This window comes from Engystomops pustulosus, chromosome 5 (genome assembly GCF_040894005.1).
Source record: "Engystomops pustulosus chromosome 5, aEngPut4.maternal, whole genome shotgun sequence".
Classification (NCBI taxonomy): Eukaryota; Metazoa; Chordata; class Amphibia; order Anura; family Leptodactylidae; genus Engystomops; species Engystomops pustulosus.
Window position 1 is genome coordinate 198,176,577 of NC_092415.1, and position 25,416 is coordinate 198,201,992.

The 25,416-nt window shown below is 43.0% G+C and overlaps 1 protein-coding gene across 1 annotated transcript in view; it reads right to left on the minus strand.

Moving 5' to 3' along the window:
• The window catches only part of CDK6 (cyclin dependent kinase 6), a 93,712-nt gene extending 69,105 nt beyond the window's left edge, over positions 1 to 24,607 (minus strand). Inside the window, exons 1-2 of the mRNA XM_072154316.1 lie at positions 24,265 to 24,607; positions 22,114 to 22,522 (exon numbers count right to left, since the gene is read on the minus strand). Coding sequence (XP_072010417.1) covers positions 22,114 to 22,349 — 236 coding nt within the window. The 5' untranslated portion in view covers positions 22,350 to 22,522; positions 24,265 to 24,607. The remainder of the gene's footprint in view (positions 1 to 22,113; positions 22,523 to 24,264) is intronic.
• Between the last annotated feature and the right edge of the window lie 809 nt (positions 24,608 to 25,416).

The window sequence follows — 25,416 nt, forward strand, 5'->3', positions numbered from 1 at the left end:
AGGATTTACGTCTCGAAAAGTTTTCACCAGAGAATCTTCTAGCTCTTTGTATCCTGGGTCTCCATGGGAGTGTTGAAGAAAGCCAAGTGCTTTTCCCGACAATTTTTGACAATTAGTGGGAATGGGACCTTTGTTGTCCTTATAAATGGGGGCTCCATCCGTCATATTGTTATCCTTTGGATAGGTCATAACAAGCCAATCCCTCTGACCACTGCACAGTTCACACCTCATGGTCAGACTCGCAGCTCAATGGACAATTCCTTAAACAGAACGTGAATTATCGTCCTCCTCATCACTGGGAATCAGAAGCCAGATATTATTTTTACATATGTGGTAATAATAGATCCAGCAGATAACTGTGGGCAACTCGGATTCCGTATAAATCCCCTATAAATAAATACAGGAACAGTGAGTTTTCTGGATCGCGAAAGGAGAATTTATGAGGGAACGTGGAATTAGCATTTGTGTGGGAAAGGAAAGAAACAAAGAGTTAGAAGATTCTCTGGTGAAAACTTTCTGAGATGTAAATCCTTAATTTTCGGTGTCTTGGTGATATAGATGTCAGTGTATCATGAGAGGGGGGATAATTATGAGTCAATACATATGTGTATCCAGTCACCTATAGGGGATGTCTCGATCAGAGGATCCATTGTCCTAGGACCCTAGGAAGCAGCTAACAAAGAAGGTCCTATATTGCAAATTAGTGATGTGTCGTTCATGAACGAGCCGGCACAAAGAGCCGCCTCATTTACGTGAACATTGTGAGCCGGCTCACTGAACCCCGCCCATAAACACCTCACCACGCCCCCTTTAACCTGATATAATTGGGTTAAAAGTGGAGTGGTGTGGGGAGACTTACTGGCCTGCAGCTCCCTATTATATATTTAATAGGGAGCCGTTCAGGAGCCAGAAGAGTTGGCTCTTCTTAGCGAGTGGAGCCTAATGAGCCAGCTCACTAAGATGAGCCGGAATTCCCATCACTATTGCGAATCCTCACCACTTGGTTAGCATAGAAAGCAAAAGGTCCACCGTTGTGTTCCCTCTCTCTGGAAGACCTGACATCACATCAGGGCTTATGCATAATATATCTTGTCCCCTGTGCTGACAATGTAGAGAAATTAAACATTATTTGGACATTTACCAGATTACAAGATTTTACCCCCTCACGTAGGGGATGAAATGTCCCCTCTAGAATTCACTCTTATGTAAAGCCATAATTTACTGGAGATGAGTCAAAGTTTAAAGGGGTAATGTCACTTCAGATGCCTCTAACTAAAGTTCTATAGCACCTAAAAACATGCTGCGGGTGTCATATTAAAGGTAAGAATCAAATCTGGTTCTATGAGCTGCACCACTGGAGATGCATGCCATTAAAGACATAGGCAGAAACAGGAATCTTAGATGCAGCTCGCGTTGCGAACTATGTGTTCATCCTCTTCCATCTCTGATGAACTAACCCCATTTGCGTTTCCATTTTGCCTCCTGCTCTATAACATGGTGCCTACAGATTGTACATAGTGTCCTATCTGCTCAGCTCCTCCTGCTCTTTAACATGCTGCCTGAAGATAGGACACCATGTACAATCTGCACAGCCCCTCCTGCTCTATAACATGCTGTATGCAGATAGGACATTACATACAATCTGCTCAGCTCCTCCTGCTCTATAACATACTGACTGTAGATAGGACACTATGCACAGTCTTCTGTGCTTCTCCTGCTCTTTAACATTGAGGCTGGAAATGGGACACTATGTACAATGAATGTGTGGTCAGCTTCTCATATTCTATAACATGCCGCCTGCAGATAGGACACTATATACAATCTGCTTGGCTCTTCATGCTCTATAACTGCTTTCAGTTAATATGGTTCCCTTTTTCAGAGAGTTAGTGTCTGTGGCCGATTTCACTTTCTTTGTCCTCCCTCTTTTTTACATTAACTTCAGAAAAATTTTGTCTTTGCTAGAAAAAAAAAAAAATAGAACCCCATAACATGTGACAAGTGTAATATATGTTCGTTGTTTAAAGCGACCAAAAAAAAAAAAAATCACATGCGTTTCATGAGGCTTCGTGCCTCCGTCATAGCAAACACAGCAGTCCTCCAGATCTGAGGAACGTTTTGAACATGAACATCAGATACCAAGACATCGAAATATCCCAATAGCTCTGAGTCAGTCCGATAAAGGGGAAATACGAATGAAAGCCCCTCAATGACAACATTTACGTGTATAAAAATTAAGCAGAATATGGCGTTGTATGAAACTAATGACAAGGTCGTATTTTTTGGACTATAAAAGGCGCACAAAAAATCCTTTGATTTTCTCAGAAATCAAAGGTGCGCCTTATATATGAACCGTACTCACAGACAACAGCTGCCTTGTACTGTGCACAGATCTGCCACCTGCTGGTCATTCATCCTTATAATCAGGTGCGCCTTATAGTCCAGTGCACCTTATATATGAACCGTACTCACAGACAACAGCTGCCTTGTACTGTGCACAGATCTGCCACCTGCTGGTCATTCATCCTTATAATCAGGTGCGCCTTATAGTCCAGTACACCTTATATATGAACCGTACTCACAGACAACAGCTGCCTTGTACTGTGCACAGGTCTGCCACCTGCTGGTCATTCATCCTTATAATCAGGTGCGCCTTATAATCCGATGCGCCTTATATATGAACCTAGACATTTTAGCAGGCATTTATTGATGGTGCGCCTTATAGACCGAAAAATACTGTACATAATAAAAGGATTTTCAGGTAACAGACGATGACCAACCATTAAGTAAATGTAACTCTACCGAGCAAGAAGAGCCTCTAGAGACAACAACTAAATTTTATATAAACCGATTTTGGGGGGGGCTGGGAATGACAACTTGTCTCTTATGATTAGTCCATGCACTAAAAAAGATTTTGTATCAGGACCATAAATCTTCAAAATCTATTTGTTACCAAAATTTTTGCCAATAATTGGGTAAGCGCAATTCTTCTGAAACTGCGGGCGGTCTCCTCTTATTTCGGGAGCCTCCTAGACCAGTGATGGGCAACCTTTTGAGCTAGGTGTGTCAAAATTCGCCAAAAAAACGAGCATAACTCGGGTGCTGTGTCACCTTTAGGAAAAACCTAATTTTGTAATAACATGTCCAGCAGCGGCCTCCCCTTATTAATAACATGTCCAGCAGCGGCCTCCCTTTACTACTAAAATACCCCTAGCGGCCTCCCTTTACTACTAAAATACCCCTAGCGGCCTCCCTTTACTACTAAAATACCCCTAGCGGCCTCCCTTTACTACTAAAATACCCCTAGCGGCCTCCCTTTACTACTAAAATACCCCTAGCGGCCTCCCTTTACTACTAAAATACCCCTAGCGGCCACCCTTTACTACTAAAATACCCCTAGCGGCCTCCCTTTACTACTAAAATACCCCTAGCGGCCTCCCTTTACTACTAAATTACCCCTAGCACCCTCCCTTTACTACTAAATTACCCCTAGCACCCTCCCTTTACTACTAAATTACCCCTAGAACCCTCCCTTTACTACTAAATTACCCCTAGCACCCTCCCTTAATTACTAAAATACCCCTAGCGCCCTCCCTTTAAATATAATATAATAATAAACTTACATACTTACCCAGTGATGTCTTCTTCCGTCAGAAAACACAAGGACGGGGGCGGGACATTAACATAGGGGCAGCACATTACACTGGGGCAGCACAATACACAGGGAGGGGGGCGGACAGCGGGCGCTGGGCGGCCGCGTGTCAGCAAAAATGACAACGCGTGTCAGTGCTGACACGCGTGTCATAGGTTCGCCATCACTGTCCTAGACATTCCTGTGGAGCCGGCAAATATATTATTCCAGTATCTTAAAATATTCTCAATCCTTTTCCAGTAAAATCTGATCTACGAGCTCACAAATAAAAAACACATCACAAATTAAAAAACACATGGCTGCTAACCAACCAGCACAATTCTCCTCCAATCCACAAAGGGTTAAGGAAAAGCACCAGCAATTTTAAAGCAATTAGCCTATTTTAAGGCAATTGGTCATTTGCATGACAATTATATGTGTGCAAACATAAAATGATCTCTTATATTAAACGCTATTATTTTCGCAATTCCCTTTAAAGGAAACCTACAATTTGATTTGATGCATTATGAAGCAAACATACCCTGAGAATGCTGTAGCTACACTGATGCAGAAACATATCTTGGTTAATCCCTGTGCTGAGTGGTTCTGCTGATAAAACAGATATAACATTATGATAATGAAGCTCTGTCACTTCTGTGGCTCCTTCAGGAGATGATGATGCAATCAGTTTTCTTCCTGCCAGACAAAATAATCAATTGCTGCACCATCCCCCAGCTGCTGTCTATGAGTGATCCAGCTCAGGTTGAAAGCCAGTCTGTCCCAGCTTTCCCAAGGTCCTGAATGGTATAATCAACAAAACCACTCAGCTCAGGGATTAACCATGATATGATCCTGCATCAGTGTAGCTACAGCATTCTGAAGGTATGTTTGCTTCATAATGCATCATATCACATGGTAGGTTTCCTTTAAGGGCCTATGTTACAGTCATAAGTTCATTATTTATAGTGAAACTACAGCAGATCCAAAAATACATTTTATTCTTGCAATATTTTTTACATAGTGGACATCAATCAATCAATTATCCGACAATGGTTGTAATCACCCAGAAATCTCCTGGTGTGTATACCAGACATGTTCACATAAGAATTCTGAAAAACTCAATAATATGAATAACTTTAAGGAGAATTGTCAGTTTTTCACTTTAAGGCACAAAAGAAGAAAAACAGTAATAATGATAAGTCACACAAAAGGGGAATACCCAACGTGTCAACCTCAAGGGGATATCTCATCAAACAATGCGGCTATAAGAAATGGCAACCAGATGAATCAGCAAGTTATTGCAGTTGTCTTAACTCAACCTCCTTACCTTTCACTTTTAGCCTGCTTACCAAAAAATGCAATGATTCAGAGGTTCAATATAGCGTCATCTTGAACCACTTCTTGGGGGGGGGGGGGGTTGAAAAATTTGCTATTATGATTTGTAAAAGAGATGTGTTGGATTATAGGTGAATTACTGACATGTATGGTTTTGTATTTTTGTACAATGAAAATAAAAATAAAAAATTTTCAAAAAGTAGTTAAAACATAAAATGAAACTCCCAGTTTCCAATGTTGTGTAAGGAGCTAGTAGACGGTGTTAAAAAAAAGCTAATTTTAGATATATATACTCGAGTATAAGCCGACCCGGGTATAAGCTAATTTTAACAAAAAAAAAAAAACTGGAAAAACCTATTGACTCAAGTATAAGCCGGGGGTGGGAAATGTATTGGTCACAGCCAAAGTATATAGCTTGCCAGCCCCCCTGTAGTATATAGCCTGACAGCCCCCCTGCAGTATATAGCCTGACAGCCCCCTAGTATGTAGCCTGCAAGCCCCCTGTAGTATATAGCCTGCCAGCCCTCCTGTAGTATATAGCCTGCCAGCCCCCCTGTAGTATATAGCCTGCCAGCCCCCCTGTAGTATATAGCCTGCCAGCCCCCTAGTATGTAGCCTGCCAGCCCCCTGTGGTATATAGCCTGCCAGCCCCCCTGTGGTATATAGCCTGCCAGCCCCCCTGTGGTATATAGCCTGCCAGCCCCCCTGTGGTATATAGCCTGCCAGCCCCCCTGTAGTATATAGCCTGCCAGCCCCCCTGTAGTATATAGACTGCCAGCCCCCCTGTAGTATATAGCCTGCAAGCCCCCCTGTAGTATATAACCTGCAAGCCTCCCTGTAGTATATAGCCTGCAAGCCTCCCTGGAGTATATAGCCTGCAAGCCCCCCTGTAGTATATAGCCTGCAAGCCCCCTGTAATATATAGCCTGCCAGCCCCCTGTAGTATATAGTCTGCCAGCCCCCTGTAGTATATAGCCTGCCAGCCCTCTGTAGTATATAGCCTGCCAGCCCCCGTAGTATATATCCAGCCTGTAAAAAAAAAAAAACTCCGTACTCACCATTCTGATGGCCTGGGCCTCCTCTTCCATCTGTCATATTCACGGTGGGTCAGCAACAGCACCTCTTCTTTCTTGGATTAAAAAGCCGATTAAAAACTATGAAGTGCTGCAAAAAACGAGCACAGCTCTGTCAGAGGAAAAATAAAGGTCCTTCAGCCTCCTAAATTATCTGGCTTGTGGCTGCACCAGCAGGGCAGTACTATGACAATTCAACTTGGCGTGGAGGTGGTGTACGAGTAACCCCTGATAACCCCCTTCCCAAAAAATCTATTTGATCTCTAACCCCTATAGACCAGTGTATTTTGGGCCAAGATGTCCAAGCACTTTTGCCTATATCTTCACCATTTACTATTTTGGATTCATAGAATTTATTGTTCAACGTTTATTTACCCCAAATTGGGGAAGAGGGTTGGGAAAATAGAGCAACATTTTAGCCTTTTTTTAAAATGTTTTTAATTTATGTTGTTCACCATGTGGAATAAATAACATAGTATAACCTTATACTCCAGGTCAATATTATTCGGAAGACACCAACTTTGTAAAATTGTTTGTAAAATCTTTTGACTTTTACATGATGAAAACTTTCCAAAAAAAAAAAGACAAAATAATTATGACTCTTGAAACGTGGTATAATTTTTCAGGATTTTTCTGCCAACAATGGTGTGTTTGGTCTTGATTTTTCTGGGCCAAGTTGTAGTTTTAATTAGCACCATTTTGAAATTTATATACAGGCGGTCCCCTACTTAAGAACACCTGACTTACATACGACCCATAGTTACAAACGGACCTCTGGATGTTGGTAATTTACTGTACTTTATCCTTAGGCTACAATAATCAGCTGTAACAGTTATCACAGGCGTCTGTAATGAAGATTTATTGTTAATCCTGGTTCTTATGACAACCCAACATTTTTAAAATCCAATTGTCACCAAGACCAAAAAAAGTTTGGCTGGGGGTTACAATGATAAAGTATACAGTTCCGACTTACATACAAATTCAACTTAAGAACAATCCTACAGACCCTATCTTGTATGTAACCCGGGGACTGCCTGTATATATATTTTTTTCAATTTTATTTTTGCAAAGTGGTTTAACAAAAATATTTCCCAATTTTTGATAATGGAAACAAAAGGTTAATGAAGAATTAGAACTTTTTCTGGATTCTAAAGCAGACACTTATGTTTACTCTCAGCACCTCTACAGACATCACCTAATAAAGACATAACCAAGTGAATGGGACCAAGCTGTAGTACCAGGATCGGCCACTATTTTAATGATGGCGCTGTTCCAGGTCTGATATCTCTACTATAAACTGTCAACCTGTGTGTCCATCATATGACCAGGACTTATTTTATTCTCTGGTTGATAAACCTTCATTACACAATACAGAATTTTTTTTGCTTCAATTTCCATTGTTTTACCCTGGCGTTTGCCCAAGTTTACAATGATCTGTACATAAACAAAGACTCAATATAGAAAAAACTAAATTGGTAGAAATGACATCTGCTTCCTAATTCCGAACCTCCTACTGTGTGCATAAACGAGGAGGAACTCCGACATAAAAGGAGTAGAGAAAGGTCAAATAAGTTTATTCCAGTGGAAGAAATTACCCAATTTTTGTTTTCTAAAAGGGAACTTGCGACAGAATACGGAATATTGGCCATGTTTATAATCAGGGACAGGAAAAAACTAACAAGAGTAAAAATTCAGTTAAAACATTTTTTTTTATCACTAAAATAGTATCTGGTGTCATCTCCCCAGACTCTGAGCTCTATCACTGTGTGAATGAAGGATAAGGAGGGAGGAGTTGTATAGGAGCACAAAGGTGGGGACTGAGAGCTGAGGAGTGAGCAGCACAGACAAGTCACTTGTTTTTTTTTTAATTTAAAGGAAACCAATCATCAGCAATTAGCCTACTAAACCACTACCAGTATATTGTCAAACGGTGTAATACCTTATAGTTTTCGTATGTTTTACGGTCCTTCCTAGAAAATCAACTTTGAAGTGAGATGTAAACTGGTTGTATCAAGTCAAGGAGGCGGAGAGTTTAACACTGAAGTCAAGGTGGGGAGCTCTGAACGCCTCCTTCTCTGATTGACATCATGCATAGGACTTCAGTAGATCTGGTTAGTGATGTCTCTGGATGCAGGACCATCAGTTATAGTCAAGTGGGACACTGAAGAAGAGGGAGCTTGACTTCAGTGTTAAACTCTCTGGATGCAAGATGATGTTTCTTTCATAGCCAGGAGTGGTGACATCATCCAGAAAATCAACTTTGAAGTGAGGCGTAACTTGGTTTTATGAAGTCAAGGAGGCGGAGAGTTTAAAGTTTGAAGTCAAACTTTCCCTGCCTTAGAACGCTCACTTCACCATCTTGCATCCAGGGAAATCAGTGATCTGATCTCCTGAAGTCCATTACACTGAGGTCCTGGAGCTAGAGAGGGCTCAACGACGAGCCGCAAAAATGATAAGGGATATGGAGGGTCTCAGTTATGAGGAAAGATTAAAAAAACTAGATTTATTTAGTCTGGAAAAGAGACGACTATGAGGGGACATGATTAATGTATATAAACATATGAATGGTCCATACAAAAAATATGGTGGTAAGTTGTTTCAGATTAAATCAAATCAAAAGACGAGGGGGCACTGTCTCCATTTGGAGAAAACAAGGTTTAATCACCAGAGGTGACGGGGCTTTTTTACTATGAGAACTGTCAATCTGTGGAATAGCCTGCCTCAGGCGCTGGTCACAGCAGGGACAGCAGAGAGCTTCCAGAAGGGTCTAGATGCCTTTTTACACCTAAATAACATTGATGGTTATGTTATATAGAATTGTTTCCCCTAAATCCCTTCCTCATCCAATCCCTTCCCTTCCTTGGTTGAACTTGATGGACAAGTGTCTTTTTTCAACCGTATAAACTGTGATACTATGATATACCATATACTAGATCTCCGGACCCCCACCGTTCCGTGCACCCCAGTTTGGACACATTTTGTGGTGTCTTCTCTCTGTAGCTTCAGCCGGAAGCATTTAGTGACTCGGCGCTGAATTACAGAGCTGAGATCCGCCACCCAGGGGATGTTTTCTGTGAGGTTTTTCTCCGTCCTGTAATATTCTGGTTGTCAGCACTGAGGGTCTTGGGCACGGAGCTTCCTGCTGTTGTTGGTTTTCGGGGCACACATGTTCCTGATATTACGCTTAGGAAGCTTATTATTTTACATACGTTAACTATTTTGCAGACTTCCCCCTGCGACGGTGAAGAATGTTGTGTGGGTGATTAAACACATGACTTTAATAAATGGAAGCGCGTGTAAATCTGGGACGTAAACGCCGATCGGGGATTTAATACCGGATTCTTCATCGAGGCGAACAAGATGTATCTAGCAGATTATACAAGATGATGACATCAGCAGAATGCGATCCTAAATGTAGGTCCTAAACTTGGCTGTATGTGATGGGACGCACACAAAGTATCCAGTCCTGACAGTACATGGATGAGATATTGGGGCAGATTTACTTACCCAGTCCCTTCGCGATCCAGTGGCGCGTTCTCTGCGGTGGATTCGGCGATTCACTAAGGCAGTTCCTCCGACGTCCACCAGGTGTCGCTGCTGCGCTGAAGTCCGCTGGAGTGCACAATCCTATTCCTGGTGAAGGTAAGCGCGAGTCCAGCGGCACTTTTTTTTTTTTTAATGCGGCAGTTTTTCCGAATCCGTCGGGTTTTCGTTCGGCCACGTCCCCCGATTTTCGTCGCGTGCATGCCGGCGCCGTTGCGACACAATCCGATCGCTGCGCCAAAATCCCGGGAAAATCGGTGCAAATCGGAAATATTCGGGTAACACGTCGGCAAAACGCGAATCGGGCCCTTAGTAAATGACCCCCATTATGGTAGTATAATACTATAGGGACCTGACATGTATGACGGATCTCATAATATGATGGGAATTCACTGCAACCTGAAAAATCTATCTACTGGATGTGTAATAAATGCTAGACAAGTAAAGATCCAACTTCTAGGAAACCATTCAATTCCCAAAATTTTCTATGGATGTGGAGATGGCCGACAGGGGACCTAATTGTAGATAGTTGATAAAAGTTTCAGAGTGTAGGGCGGTACGGTGGCTCAGTGGTTAGTCTTACAGCCTTGCAGCCCTGGGGACCTGGGTCCCGGTCAACATCTGCAAAGAGTTTGTGTGTTCTCTCCATGTTTGAGTGGGTTTCCTCCGGGTCTTCCGGTTTCCTCCCACACTCCAAAACATACTGGTAGGTGGATTAGATTGTGAGCCCCATTGGGGACAGGGACCAATTTGGCATACTGTGCAGCGCTGCGCAATCTGTGTGCGCTATATAAAGGAATTATTATTATTATAGGGTGTGTAGATGTACATATAGATATTAGACAGATAGACAGAACAAAAGGGAATGAATTGGTAGGTATTCAGTAAACATATACAGATGAAAGAAAATAAACATTAAACAAATGGATAGATAGAAAATTTGTGATAAATCAATAGATATGAGATTGATAAAAATATTATATAGGTAGATAGATACGATATAGAGCATTAGTAGAGATAAGTGGATACGTACTTTCAGTTTGGGCACCAGGGATCGGGTGCGTCCCGTGCAACCCAGACATATTGCAGGAATATACAAATGTTTTTTTTATACAAATATGTTTTCTCCTTACAGATGTCATTATATTAATTCCTTTATTTATATAGCGCACACTGATTACGCAGCTCTGCACAGAACTTGTCACATCGGTCTCTGTCCCCATCTCACAATCTAATCAACCTACCAGTATGTTTTGGAGTGTGGGAGGAAACCGGAGGACCCAGAGGAAATCCACACAAACACGGAGAGAACATACAAACTCTTTGCAGATGTTGAACCTGGGACTTGAACCCAGGTCCCCAGCGCTGCAAGGCTCTAGTGCTAACCACTGAGCCACCGTGCAGCCCTATGTATAATTATTCACTAATAACTTGAACTGGGAGTGACTAACGTTACAATAATTGCATAAAACCCTTCATTTTGGCCACAACTTGCAACACAAACAGTTGTTCCACTGCATCGAAAGTGATAAATGAAGCAACTTTGCAAAGTCGATAGAAGAAATTTCCTAACGTTTTGATTATCAACCTATGTTCCTCAATGGTAACAGAACCCTGTATAGTAAAATCCTGACACACGCTATCCTTAAAGCGAACCTGTCACCAGGAATGTAAGTTTTAGCTGGTGACAGGTCCCAATAGCTTCTGCTATGCTAATATTAACCCCATAACGACCAGACCTTTTTTAGTTTTTGCGTTTCCATTTTTCACTCCCCATCTTTAAAAATCTATAAAACTTTTTTAGTCCATGCAAAGAGCTGTATGTATGTAACAAATTGCACTTCATAGTGACAGTATTTAATATTCCATACTGTGTACTGGGAAGCCGGAAAAAAAATCCAAATTCAGTGAAATTGGTTAAAAAACGCATGTGTGCCGTTTTCTAGTGGGATTGGATTTCACAGCTTTCACTGTCCACCACAAATGACACGTCTCCTTTATTTTTTGGGTCGGTACGATCATGAGGATATCACATTTATACATTTAGAAAATGTACAAAAGTTAAAACCTCCTGTACAAAAAAAAAAAAATTCTTCATTTTGCCATCTTGTGGCGTTAGTAACTTTTTCATATGGAGCCGTGTGAGGTGTCTTTTTTTTGCGACTTTTGATGACGTTTTCAATGCTACCATTTTTAGGACTGTACGGCCTTTTGATCACTTTTTATAGATTTTTTTTAACATTTTTATATAAAATTTTTTTAGATATTTTTTAAAACGTCCAAAAAGTGGCATTGTCGAATTTGCCCTATTTTCTGGTACGGGGTTAAACGATGGGAAAAAAACGTTATTATATTTTAATAGATCGAACATTTTGGGTTGCAGCTATACCCGACATGTTTATTATTTTTGCTGTTCACTTATACAGGCGGTCCCCGACTTAAGAACACTTGACTTACATACGACCCCTAGTTACAAACGGACCTCTGGATATTGGTAATTTATTGTACTTTAGTCCTAGGCTACAATAATCAGCTGTAACAGTTATCACAGGCGTCTGTAATGAAGCTTTATTGTTACTCCTGGTTCTTATGACAACCCAACATTTTTAAAATCCAATTGTCACAGAGACCAAAAAAGATTCAGGCTGGGGTTACAATTATAAAATATACAGTTCTGACTTACATACAAATTCAACTTAAGAACAAACCTGCAGAACTGATCTTGTACGTAACCCGGGGACTGCCTGTATTTATATTAGTTATAGGGAAATGGATATGAATCTCATCCCTCAGACTTCTCAGCTATAAAACCAGAGATACAGGCAATTAAAAACATTGGGGCAGATTTACTTACCGGGTCCATTCGCGATCCAGCGACACATTCTCCGACGCCGATTCGGGTTCTGCTGGGATTCACTAAGGTTGTGCGTCCGATGTCCACCAGGTGTCGCTGCTGCGCTGAAGTCCGGCGGAGTTCACCGTCCTATCGTGGGTGCAGGTAAGTGTGTCAAGCGACACTTATTTTTTTTAAATACCACGGTTTTTCCGAATCTGTCGGGTTTTCCGAAGGCCACGCCCCCCGATTTCCATCACGTGCATGCTGGCGCTGATGCGCCACAATCCGATTGCATGCGCCAAAAACCCAGGGCAATTCGGTGCAAATCGGTAATTTCTGGGAAACTCGACGAAAAATAGCGATTCGGGCCCTTAGTAAATGACCCCCATTGTTGTAAATGTGAGCTGAAAATAAAAGTCTAGGTAAGGGCTACACTTGACTGCCTGTATTTCTTGTTCTGTAGCTCACAGAACCACAAGCCTGATGCAATCAGAAAGATGAGATCCTCATCTTTAATATGTCACCAGCATGTTTTTTATTTATTACAGAACTGAAGATAGTGGCATCTAAAGTTACACTCTAAACTTCTCAGACATAATATGACTCTTCTCTGCTCATTGTCAAATGGAGGAGATTTTTATAGGTAAATTGATGAAATTGCTTATAAAAGTGGGAATTATAGAAAGGACATTTCATACCCTGCCTGAGGAGGGTGGTATTTTACTGGGGTAACATCTGGTGACAGTCTCTCGGAGTAGGGGACAAATCGATCACAATGTGAATGCAGGATCTGACTTCACAGTAGTCTGTTACCAAGGAGACACATGTGAACTAAAAATACCAAAACTATATGACATTTTTAAAACTAAAAGTTTGGAACGTTGCTCAATTTTCATTCTGGATTCACCACCATAGCACAAACAATTCAAAACTACCGTATATACTTGAGTATAAGCCGACCCGAGTATAAGCCGAGACCCCTCATTTTACCACCAAAAACTGGGAAAACCTATTGACTCGAGTATAAGCCGAGGGTGTAGTATACAGCCAGTCCCAATGTATTATACAGCCTGCCCCCATAGAGTATACAGCCTGCCCCCATAGAGTATACAGCCTGCCCCCATAGAGTATACAGCCTGCCCCCTGCCAAGCGAATAAAAAAAAAACGTAATACTCACCCTCCGGTGTCCCGATCTTCAGCGCAAGGCTCCCGTTCCTCGGCGCGGTACCAGGCGGCGATGGTGGCTCCTCTTCTCTCTTCTGTAGCCGGCAGATCACGTCCATGTGATCTCCCGGCGGGCGCGCACTAGGATACCGCGGCATCTTATTGTGCGCCCGCCGGCAGATCACATGGACGCGATCTGCCGGCTACAGAAGAGAGAAGAGGACCCGCCGCCGCCTGGTACCGCGCCGAGGATCGGGAGCCTCGCGCTGAAGATCGGGACACCGGAGGGTGAGTATTACGGTTTTTATTTTTTTCTTGACTCGTGTATAAGCCGAAGTGAAGTTTTTCAGCACATTTTTTGTGCTGAAAAACTCGGCTTATACACGAGTATATACGGTACTCTGATAAGAGAATTGTATATTTGTTCTGACATCTGCGGCTGTTATACAATTCACGGTTGAACCTTAAGGGCACTTTTTAGGATTTTTACATTGAAATATTTCAGTCTCAGACTGACAAGAAAAATCACACATGAATTGAAATGGAAAATATTAGGGTTTTTTGGTAGTGTGTGTATAGTATCCAATGATGGAAATCCCCTTTAAGATGAATAATTTATCAACTCTTATAATGAGTGAAGTTGCTTTCTTTTCACTCAGCTCCTCTTGCACGTTATTGAATTCCCAGAAACACTTCATTTCCAGAAAACCGAGACCATTTAGCAAAGTTCAAGGTCAGTTGTTACTGGAGTTGGGTCCTGTTCAGACACATCTCCATCACCCCAATTTCAGCTATTAATTTGCCAATGCACATTAGATGAATGTTGGCGGAAACAGGGACCGGCCATCAATATGATACCTGATCCTTTTGTTCTCTGAAGGGACAAAAAAGTAATTTGTCAAAGGATTATTCCCCTCTCCCCAGTTATAACACATGTACCCTCAGCCGCATATAGAGGCGGAGGGATAGCTGGAGGCCAAATTAGAGTTTGGTGGTCACCAGCTTTCTTAATTTTTTGGCTTGCTTCAACCCCGTGCTGCCATAGTGACCCGGAAACCTATACAGACGGACCCCTACTTAAGAACACTCGACTTACATACGATCCCTAGTTACAAACAGACCTCTGGATGTTGGTAACTTATTGTACTTTAGTCTTAGGCTACAATAATCAGCTATAACAGATATCACAGGCGTCTGTAATGAAGCTTTAGTGTTACTCCTGGTTCTTATGACAACCCAACATTTTTAAAATCCAATTGTCACAGACACCAAAAAAGTTCTAGCTGGGGTTACAATGATAAAATATACAGTTCTGACTTACATACAAATTCATCTTAAAGACAAACCTACAGAACCGATCTTGTATGTAACCCGGGGGCTGCCTGTATTCAAGTTATCACCCCCTTAACCAATAAGGCAATAGAGCAACTTTCGGTTATTTTTTTCATTTTTTATTATTTTTTTATTTATCACACCTAAATAAAACTTTTATTCGGGACTCAAAATGTTTACTTACATATGGAACATATTAGTTTTACTCTATCTAGTTCTGATGAGTACATGAAGATATGTGGAGGGACTTATCACATGCTCAAGCATGGTGCGTATGATGTGAGAAATCACAGATGCGGATACAATACGGACAACGCGTTTTTCACAGACATGGTTTGGACACGTCTGTCTGAATGAGTCCCAAGTCAGAGATCTACAAAGAAATATAAACTAATATGAAAGTTTTTTTTGTTTTACAAAAGTTAAATTTATGTGCAAAATTGCATGAAGGTGCCCATGATGGTGGGGGCATTGTCACAAAGTTGCAGGTGTATTTTAGGAAAATGTGCTTTAAAGCTTGTGTTTTCTTTTAGGATTCAAAGTTTAAAGAGGTTTTATATTTATAGATATTTATAGATACAGTGATATTTATAGATACAGTGATTAGAAGAGTAGTCCACTCCAAGTCCATTTAAAGAGAACCCGTCATGCAAAATAAGCCCCCTAAACTAAATATATTTTCATAAACTGCCATTAGAAAGCATTGCCTCTATCCCTTCATTGTCCCTCTACATGCCTGTAAACCTAAGCAATGAGGTCCTAAAGCTGTATGCAAATGACCTGTGAAATGTCCAATGAAGCATTAGCATATTCAAGCTGTCCACTCTATTCATGAGTGGGAGGCACAGCCACACCCTCAGTGCTTGACTGACAGCCTGTATAATGATGTGAGGCTGTATAATGATGTGCTTCCTGGTGCTGGTGGCCACGCCCCCTGCAGCCTGTGTGTGTATGTGTGTGTGTGTATAGGAGAGATACAACAGCTCCGGGCAGCCATGTTACAGCAGAACATGTCAGATTCATGTGTAGCTGATGTCTGTGTCTCTCACTTGTATATTAGGAGGATGCAGCATGTCAGCAGATGCAGCACACACACTAGCAATGCTTTACTATACATTACACACAGACATGAGCAGGGGGAGGAGAGGGGAGGGGTAACAGGGGTGACATCACTGCCTCTCACCATGTGACCTACCTCATTTACATGATAAAGAATAGAAGATTTTACAATGAATAATGTATGAAATAACTAGATAAAGGCTGGGATGGATCCTTGTGAGCTGCTCCAACAGGTAGAGGTGACAGGACAAGTGACAGAGACCTGATGACGGGTGTCCTTTAAACTACCGTATAGTAACAAGGACTACAAGGATTGGTTCGTCCTAATAGCATCCCCAAAAGTCCTATAAAAGTCACCTGTGTCCCAGACTAACCTGTCCTGCGCTTCATTGATCATTATGTTATTTCCGACATGGTTTATGGGACAATCAAATCCTATAGTACAGTATATAAAGCAGCTCTGCGGTACTCGAACCCCCATGTTCTGTAATGGCTTTAAAGATATGTGTCCAAAATATGCAAACTACCTTCACTTTTTATTATCATCGTTATACATCTAAAATGAATCAACTTTGCATATACAATTTGTTTCTATAGCTCCAATGCAGACTTGTTTTTATCTCCATAGTTACAGACTACAAACAACTTCCTGTGTAGTCTGATTCTGGACTCATCTGCCCTTTCTTCTTCCTGTCCTGCACAACGGAAAGGGAGCAAGTATGACTGTAGGGTCAGACTGTATAGAGTGAATTTGTTGTCCGTTACCTTGGAAAAACGTAGATTTATAAGAACGCTAGAGACATAATTGTATATTTTTAATGATAACCTCTGGGTAAAGTTACTTTATTTTTCATCTGGGTTGAATTTCGACAACTAAAAAAAATTTGACTATAGGAATAGACAACAATTTGGGGGGGGGGGGGGTGTTGTGGGTTTGGGGTTTTGCTGGAGTTGTGGGTATCATATTATTACACAACAATTGTGTCCTCTAGTACCACAGTCCAATAGTACGAAAAGGGGGGGGGGGGGCACTATCTTTTTGGCTCCTTTCCACTTAAATATACACATATATACAGGCCAAACAAGTATTTAGATTAGTACTAAGGTTGCAGGAGGTGCTGCCGTGGTGCTCAACTCCGAAACAGCATTAGACAGTGAATTCACATAGAAAAAAGAAGGTGCGTCACTCATGGATTACAGTTTTTGGCTGTATAAACCGTATTTTTTGTAAATGTAAAAAAAAAAAAAAAACTATAAAAAAAGAAAACTATAAAAAAAAAGTGGAGGCCAGGTTCTTTCTAAAATATTCACACCAAAATACTTTTTATCCCAAGGAGTTTTAATAAAAGTAAAAGCAAAACAAAAAAAAAAAAAAAAAAACTCGAAGATTTTTATATGTTGTGGGTTTCCGTAGCGGCTCCTGAGGCCTGATGTAATGGGGGACCTCTAAAAGGTGTCCTGCGTGTTCATTCAGCCTTTACAGAAACCTACAAGTCACACTTCTCCTCTCACCGATATATATTGTGACCTTGCAGCTCGCGAAAAGCAATATAACTGCGCAATCGGGTTTTACAGATGGTCATGTCAAGGGTAAGTATCCAGAACAGGACTGCCGCAGCCGCGAGTGCAGATACGGTCATGGAAAACACCTGCGCCAGTAATACCGCCACATAACATAATAATGCACGTTGTCAGAAGCCCTAATGGACGGGGAGTCTGACTGAGAATGCAAGGTAGAGGCGTAAAACAACAACCTCAATAATCTTCATACATTCCTACAATTTTGGGTGACATCATGTAGTCTGGTCTTCTGGCAGCTTACCCGATGTCCTAAATAATGGGGCACATTTACTTACCCATCCCGATCCCCGAGGTGCGTTGTCCGACGAGGATTCAGAGCTGCCGCGATTCACTAAGATCGTGCGCCCGATATCCTGCATGTGTCGCTTCCCCACTCAGCTCCGCCGGAGTTCACCTTCTTCTTCCCGGTGCATGTAAGTGCATTGTCTTGCGTCACAATTTTAAATGTTAAATCCCGCGCTCAGTCCGAATCCATTCGATCGTCCGTTGGCCCGCCCCTGATTTCTGTCGCATGAAGGTCGGCGAGTTTGCGTCAAAATCCGATTGCGTGCGCTGCAATCTGCTTTTAAATGCGGCGCAAAACAGTAATCGTCGGAATATCTGACGTTTGTGCGGTCTGCGGACCCTTAGTAAATGAGCCCCATTGTGTCAGCCCTATCCCTGACCAATTATTAGTAAATTTGGGGCAAGGATCAAGTACGGCCCAGCACAGCCCTTTCCAAATAGGGTCTGGGGTAGAGTAGTAGCTGTCCGTCGGGAACTGTGACTAAAATCAGTAACCCTAACGCCAGTTTCAGGCGTAAAAGTCGTCAAACATCCACCACATGTTTGTGCCCATTTCTATGCAAAAAAAAAATTGGGCAAATGCCCCCTCAATATGAAAAAATCTATCAGCTTCTACGCTTTAATAGATTGACGTGGTGCAGAGATGAGGCGGAAGTTCCCGTAATGTCATTGTGTACGACACAATCACATTGATATAAAATTCCCCCCCACTAACATATCTATAGATTAAGGATATAAGGATGGAGATAGATAGATATGAGATACATACATAGGATATAGGGATAGAGATAGAGACTTGCAGAAAGACCAAGCAGCACAGCAACAATCAATTGATGACAGGGTTGGGTGCTCGCCAATAGGACTAGGCCGCAGGTCCTCCAATTAATACGCAAAGAAATTAGCAGCACTCCAAAGTGGCCGACCCCTTTAAGTTAATAGTTGGGAACTAGAGCTTTATCTGTAGCTCCAATTGCCTTTGGATCTATAGATCACAGTAGCACAAGCCTGATGCATTCTGAATGATAAGATTATTATCTTTCATATGACACGAAGAGCAGATTTCTAGGCACTATAGGACCGAAAATATAGGCGTCTGAAGTGACCATCCCCCCTGCGGCCTCCAGACTTGACTCATCTCAGGCAAATATGACGCTTCTCAGCTCATTTGTATATTACTTTGCATGAGAATTTATTTTTATATGCAAACAGGTCAGATTTCACAAAAAAAGAGGCAATTTTAGAAAGGATGGGGCTCATTTATTAAGGGTCACGGACGGTTTCAGAATAAGTATGGAAGAAGCCAAAACGCACTGAGGGCTAACATTACACCAATAAAACAATCAATAACATCAAACCAAAAGCACAAATAAACGTTCAGGTACAGGAATAACATTAGGGTGATGTCAGACGTTCCGCTTTGTCTGCGTTTGCAAGCGCAAACAAAGCCGCACCCACGGGGGTTGCCCGCGGCCCGATCGCATCGCCGTGTCTATGGTAACGCCTGCGATCGGGAACGAGGCAAATTAACGCAAAACACCGGCGGCTCGTTCCCGATCGCAGGCGTTACCATAGAAACGCTGATGCGATTGGGCCGCGGGCCGCCCTAGTGGGTGCGGCTTTGTCTGCGTTTGCAAATGCAGACAAAGCAGCACATCTGACATCACCCTAACTTGTACAGAGAAATATCGGAAACCACCACTTCAGGAGCGCAGTCACCTCTGTATAATACGAGACGCACAATCCATACGTCTCATGAAACCGAGAGGACTGAGAACAAGAACAGACACACGAGACTGCGGGAGTACAATACTGAATAGAAATGGAGGACAATATGGAGATTAGATAGCTCTCACAAGATCAGAGAGCGCCGGGCCCAGCACTTCTCCTCTGTCACTGGTGAAGTAATATCTCACCCTCTGACTGATTCGGGGTAATGGACCCTGATATCAAACTCGGTCACCGAAACTTTGAGGAGGGTTTAGGTTAAAATTTACCTCACAAACACAAGCTGTTCCTTCAGTATTCCCTATGCTTTACACTACAGCTCTGCTTCTCCACATTGTCTCTGATGTACTATTACAAGTTTGTGAGAATTAGGCTGGAGCTCCACAGAAATTTACCGGACCGTGTCTGATTACTTGCACTTTTTAGAAGATTCATTTTAGTTTTAAAGGAAATCTACCATCAAAATCCATCATGACAAACCAGGGGCACTTACTCATAGATCCAGGCCCCGGGACTGTGGTATCTTCTTACATTTGTTATCCATGGCCTCCTCCCTTCTACAATCAACTTTCAAAGTTATGTAAAAAAGCCTGAAGGGCTCTGGGCAGTTTTACCAGAGCCCCTCTATGCTGTAGCTTTATAGGCTGTTACACTGTCTAACCGTCAAACCTGCTCCCTCAGCACTGTCCCCTCAGCACTTCCTGTGCAGCACAGGACGTTTCAGCACATAGAAGGAGAGGGAAGTGCTCCTGCACAGTGTAACAGCCTGTGAAGCTACAGAACAGAGGGCCTCTATGAACTGCCCCAGTAGCCTTTCTGGCTTATTAGCACAATTATAAAAGTTTTGGAAGGAAAATTTTGGATAACAAACATAAGAAGATTATCAATGTCACGGTGCCTGGATCTATGAGTTTTGATGGTAGATTTCCTTTAAAAACATACAAAACATATCAATAAATCATAGTGATCCCAAGACAATTTAATTGATTGTGTCATATTGAATAATCCATTGTGCCACTCTTAAACCAGGCAGGAGAGGACATGTTTGAGTTTGCCAGTACATCCTTTGTCAGCCCGTTCTCTCTGTGACCCCTTTAGTAAATCAGATTATCAGAATATATAAACTACCATTTATATCACATGTGTTACTCCCTGACTGCCACTAGGGGGATCCTGCAGGATAGGAAACAGATCCATTGATTTTAATAGACACTGTATGAACTTGTATGCAGTGAGCTCCCCCTAGTGGTGACTGCAGGTAGATAAAATTTATATTTTTATTTTATGGCTGCAGGAGATATAAAGCATGTTTGGTACCGAGTAGAAGAGCATAAAACGGAGGATCTTAAGTGGAACAACAAACAGAAATGGCAGGTCTGTAATCAAGGCTCCCTCTTTCTGTAAGAAGAGGTTTTTTTAGCAGCTTCATTAGGCATTTTCTTTTTCGTTTATTTATGCTTTTAAAAAAATTTTACCAAGAAAAAAGCTAAAGTAAATTTAACAGTAAAAAAAAAATAAAAATCACAAACATTGAGTCTTTGCTGATTGTGACATTAGAATGGCAGTACAATACAGATCATAGGTAGAGTCATCGCAGTGGGTATTATACAGGCTGCGTCCATCCTTGTCATAAACACCTCAGCTGCTGCAGAACCTCATAATACACACCACAGTTGCTGAAGAACCTCATAATACACACCGCAGCAGCTGCAGAGCCTTGTAATAAATACCTCAGCTGCTGAAGAACCTCATACTATGCACCGCAGATGCTGCTGAACCTCATAATATACACCCCCTGCTGCTGCAGAATCTCATAATATACTCCCCAGTTGCTGCAGAACCTCATAATACACACCTCAGCTGCTGCAGACCCTCATAATACTCATCAAAGCTGCTGCAGAACCTGATAATACATACCACAGTTGCAGAAGAATCATATAACACCCCAGCTGCTGCAGAATACCATAATATACACCTCTGCTGCTGCAGAATACCATAATATACACCTCTGCTGCTGCAGAACATCTTAATACAGTTCTCTGCTGCTGCAGAGCCTTATAGTCCACACCTTAGCTGCTGCAGAATCTCATAATACACAACTCGGCCCCTGAAGAACCTCATATTACGCCCCTCATCTGCTGCAGAACATCATTTTGCATGCCTCAGCTGCTGCAGAACATCAGAATACAGACCTCAGCTGCCACAGAAACTCATATAACACGCGTTGGCTCTTGCAGAACTTTATTATTCACACCTCAGCTTCTACAGAACCTCATATTATACGACTCGGCTGCTGCAGAACCTCTTTAAACACACTTCGTCTGCTTGATGTATACAGTGTGACCAGCCTCGGGTGTAGTTGCAGCCATATTGGTTGTTACTCAACTTTTATATGATGGCTTAAAAACAATTCCCCTAAAAACTTGAATTCACATGTCCAAGAGGTTCTGCAGCAACCAAGACGCTGTCCGATCCTGATTTTTTTTCTCACTGCTGTAACATGGGACATATTACATCCCGACGTCTGATAGAAGAAGGGACCCGTTCTCACCTGACCACATTAGGATGCTCAAAGGTCTCTAGGTGTCGTAGTACCGCCACCTCCCGGATGGTGGACAGGGGCATGCCCTCCTCTCCAGTCTGTACACGCACCCTCTTCAGGGCAACAAAACGTCCTCCATTTTTCAGGTCCCGAGCCTTAAACACCTTGCCATATGCCCCCTCCCCGATCTCGGCCACACATTCGTACTGTTGATCTGCCAGGCCGTCCTTCTCCATCGTCATCATCACCCTCAGGAGGGGAGAGATAGCAGCCCCCAAAATTCACTCGTCCTCTTCCTTCTCTTATAATCCAGATGTGGAGGGTCAGGAGAAGCCGGAGCGTCTCGAGACAGCTGCAGAGACAGCCGCTCACAGCTGGACGGAGAGATGCAGGAAGCCGCGCAGAGAAGTCACATTATCTGGGGGGGGAGACACAACGAAACATGCGTGTGAAACACTGACACTCACTCGTCTACACTACTCCCTATCAGGGCATCACACAACCCACAGATCCCAGCGCTACTTTGCCAACCCAACCTGGTGCTGATCCAATTACAGATGTAGCAGAGCTAATCACACACCTGAGAGAAGTTACCCCCCTCTCCGAGGAGCTGAGAGACAACATCAGCTCTGCTACATCTACATAAAGATATCATAACTCATAACTAAAAGATACAAATATCATAAACAAGGATTAACACGACTTATACTTTCTATAGATTATGTCAAATTTGACGTTATGTACATAAAAGATCCAAAAATTTCATTCAACCCCATGCAGTCGTGTAACTACAAGATCAGCTCTGCTACATCGACATAAACATATCAAAATATCATAACTCATCACTAAAGATACGAAAATGACATACGAGGATTATGACAATTTTCTATAGATTATGTCAAATTTGATACTTTATACATAAAAGATCCGAAATTTTTCATTCAACCCCTTGCGGTCGGTAACTACAAGATCAGCTCTGCTACATCTGTAGGACAACTTTTCACGTTTTTGGTTGGCGAGATGGGGGGGGGGGTCACATTATTGCGTTCTAGTTGCCAAAAGATTTCGATATTTATATCGAAAAATATTGAAAATTTTTTACATTTTTTTCGTTCCAGTCCTAACAGTTAAAAAAAATTAGGGGGGTGGGGGGGGGGGGGTAATTTTGGAATTTCGTTTGCTTTAAATAAAGAGCTGATTAACAATTTTTTAAGGAGAACAGGAAACGTATCGCAACGAAGACAAAAAACTTTGCCCGTCCCATTAATGATTGTTAAAAATAATACGCAAAATTCCCAGTGAATTCGTCCCGAAATGTAATTTTGACCCATATTTATTCATATATCATATTGGATGTCCATATATTTTGTACGTCTACTTGGCTATTGAGCTGTACTGTGCCACGGATAATGAAGGCGCCATATATATATATACACATACAGAACCCTACTAGCTGTGGTTAAAGGGGTAAACACAAGGGATCCAAGCTACTCGCCCCCATCAAGCCCGAATTGTCAGATCCGAACCCCGATATTCCGCTAAGGCGCTGTTCACATCTGTACCGTTCTTCTCCATCTCAAAACTGACTACAGCGCCAAATCCGTACCAAAACTTACAACCCCCCCCGGCGTCCGTTGCGTCTCCGTCACGCCATCCTTTATCGTTCTATCCCGTAACGGAGCCTCCAGCGCAGATGTGAACAGATCCGCGCGCTCCGATGTTTCCAGCGGATGTAAACGCCGCGTGCCTGGACCTTTAAACAAGTTTTCGAGAAGGAAAAGGATCGTTAACCCTTCACCACCTTCCAAGCTCTGATCTCCGAATTATAATTCATCTTTTTGTGCAGAATTTCTAAGTCTGACCGTGTACGGGGCGATTTTATTTATCGTAGGCGACGAACATAAACGATTAGGGTTACGTCTGCGGTTATCGAAACGCTTTGTAATGTTGGGTCGTAGCGCGTTCAGCGCAATTGATACGTAGTGGGGGACATTGAGGATCAAGGTAGATATTGGGGGGCGCTTATTAGGATGGGGTGATGGGGATATGTCTCTGGTGGGGTGGCCGGATCCTGGGGGGCTCTGCAGCAGGGTGGGAAAGGGTTACAGAGCACATGGCATGTGCACAATGCACAGTGTAAGCAGCTCCAGGGGCACTTACCTGCAGCAGGGGCACCCAGCAGGGCAGAGCTCCGTGCTGTCCGTGTCTCCTCTCCGGGCCACACAGGTAGCGGTGCACGAGGGGCAGGGTCACCACCACCACACGGAGGGGGCCGCCCGCACCCACACACCAGCCTGCAGCAGCTGTGCCATAGCCGGGGCTCCGGAGCCTCCCGCCGCCGCTCCTCAGCCTCCTCTCCCCTCAGTCTTTTTGTTGCTGCTTTTCCCACGCTGCTCAATGTGACTTGACCCCTCTTCAAACGTTTGACACAGCGGCTCGTACATTTCCGCATTCCACCCCGACTACAAAGCGCCGCCGCCTCCTCTGCTGTGTGTATGGGCTGCACAGCACCGAGCACATGGGGGGTACACAGCTATATACTGCACTGCACAGCACCGAGCACATGGGGGGTACAGAGCTATATACTGCACTGCACAGCACCGAGCACATGGGGGGTACATAGCTATATACTGCACTGCCAGCACCGAGCACATGGGGGGTACACAGCTATATACTGCACTGCACAGCACCGAGCACATGGGGGGTACATAGCTATATACTACACTGCCAGCACCGAGCACATGGGGGGTACATAGCTATATACTACACTGCCAGCACCGAGCACATGGGGGGCACATAGCTATATACTACACTGCCAGCACCGAGCACATGGGGGGTACATAGCTATATACTGCACTGCACATGGGGGGTACATAGCTATATACTACACTGCCAGCACCGAGCACATGGGGGGTACATAGCTATATACTGTACTGCCAGCACCGAGCACATGGGGGGTACATAGCTATATACTACACTGCACAGCACCGAGCACATGGGGGGTACATAGCTATATACTGCACTGCCAGCACCGAGCACATGGGGGTACATAGCTATATACTACACTGCCAGCACCGAGCACATGGGGGGGAACATAGCTATATACTACACTGCCAGCACCGGGCACATGGGGGGGGGGGGTACATAGCTATATACTGCACAGCACCGAGCACATGGGGGGTACATAGCTATATACTGCACAGCACCGAGCACATGGGGGGTACATAGCTATATACTGCACAGCACCGAGCACTTGGGGTTACATAGCTATATACTGCACTGCCAGCACCAAGCACATGGGGGGCACATAGC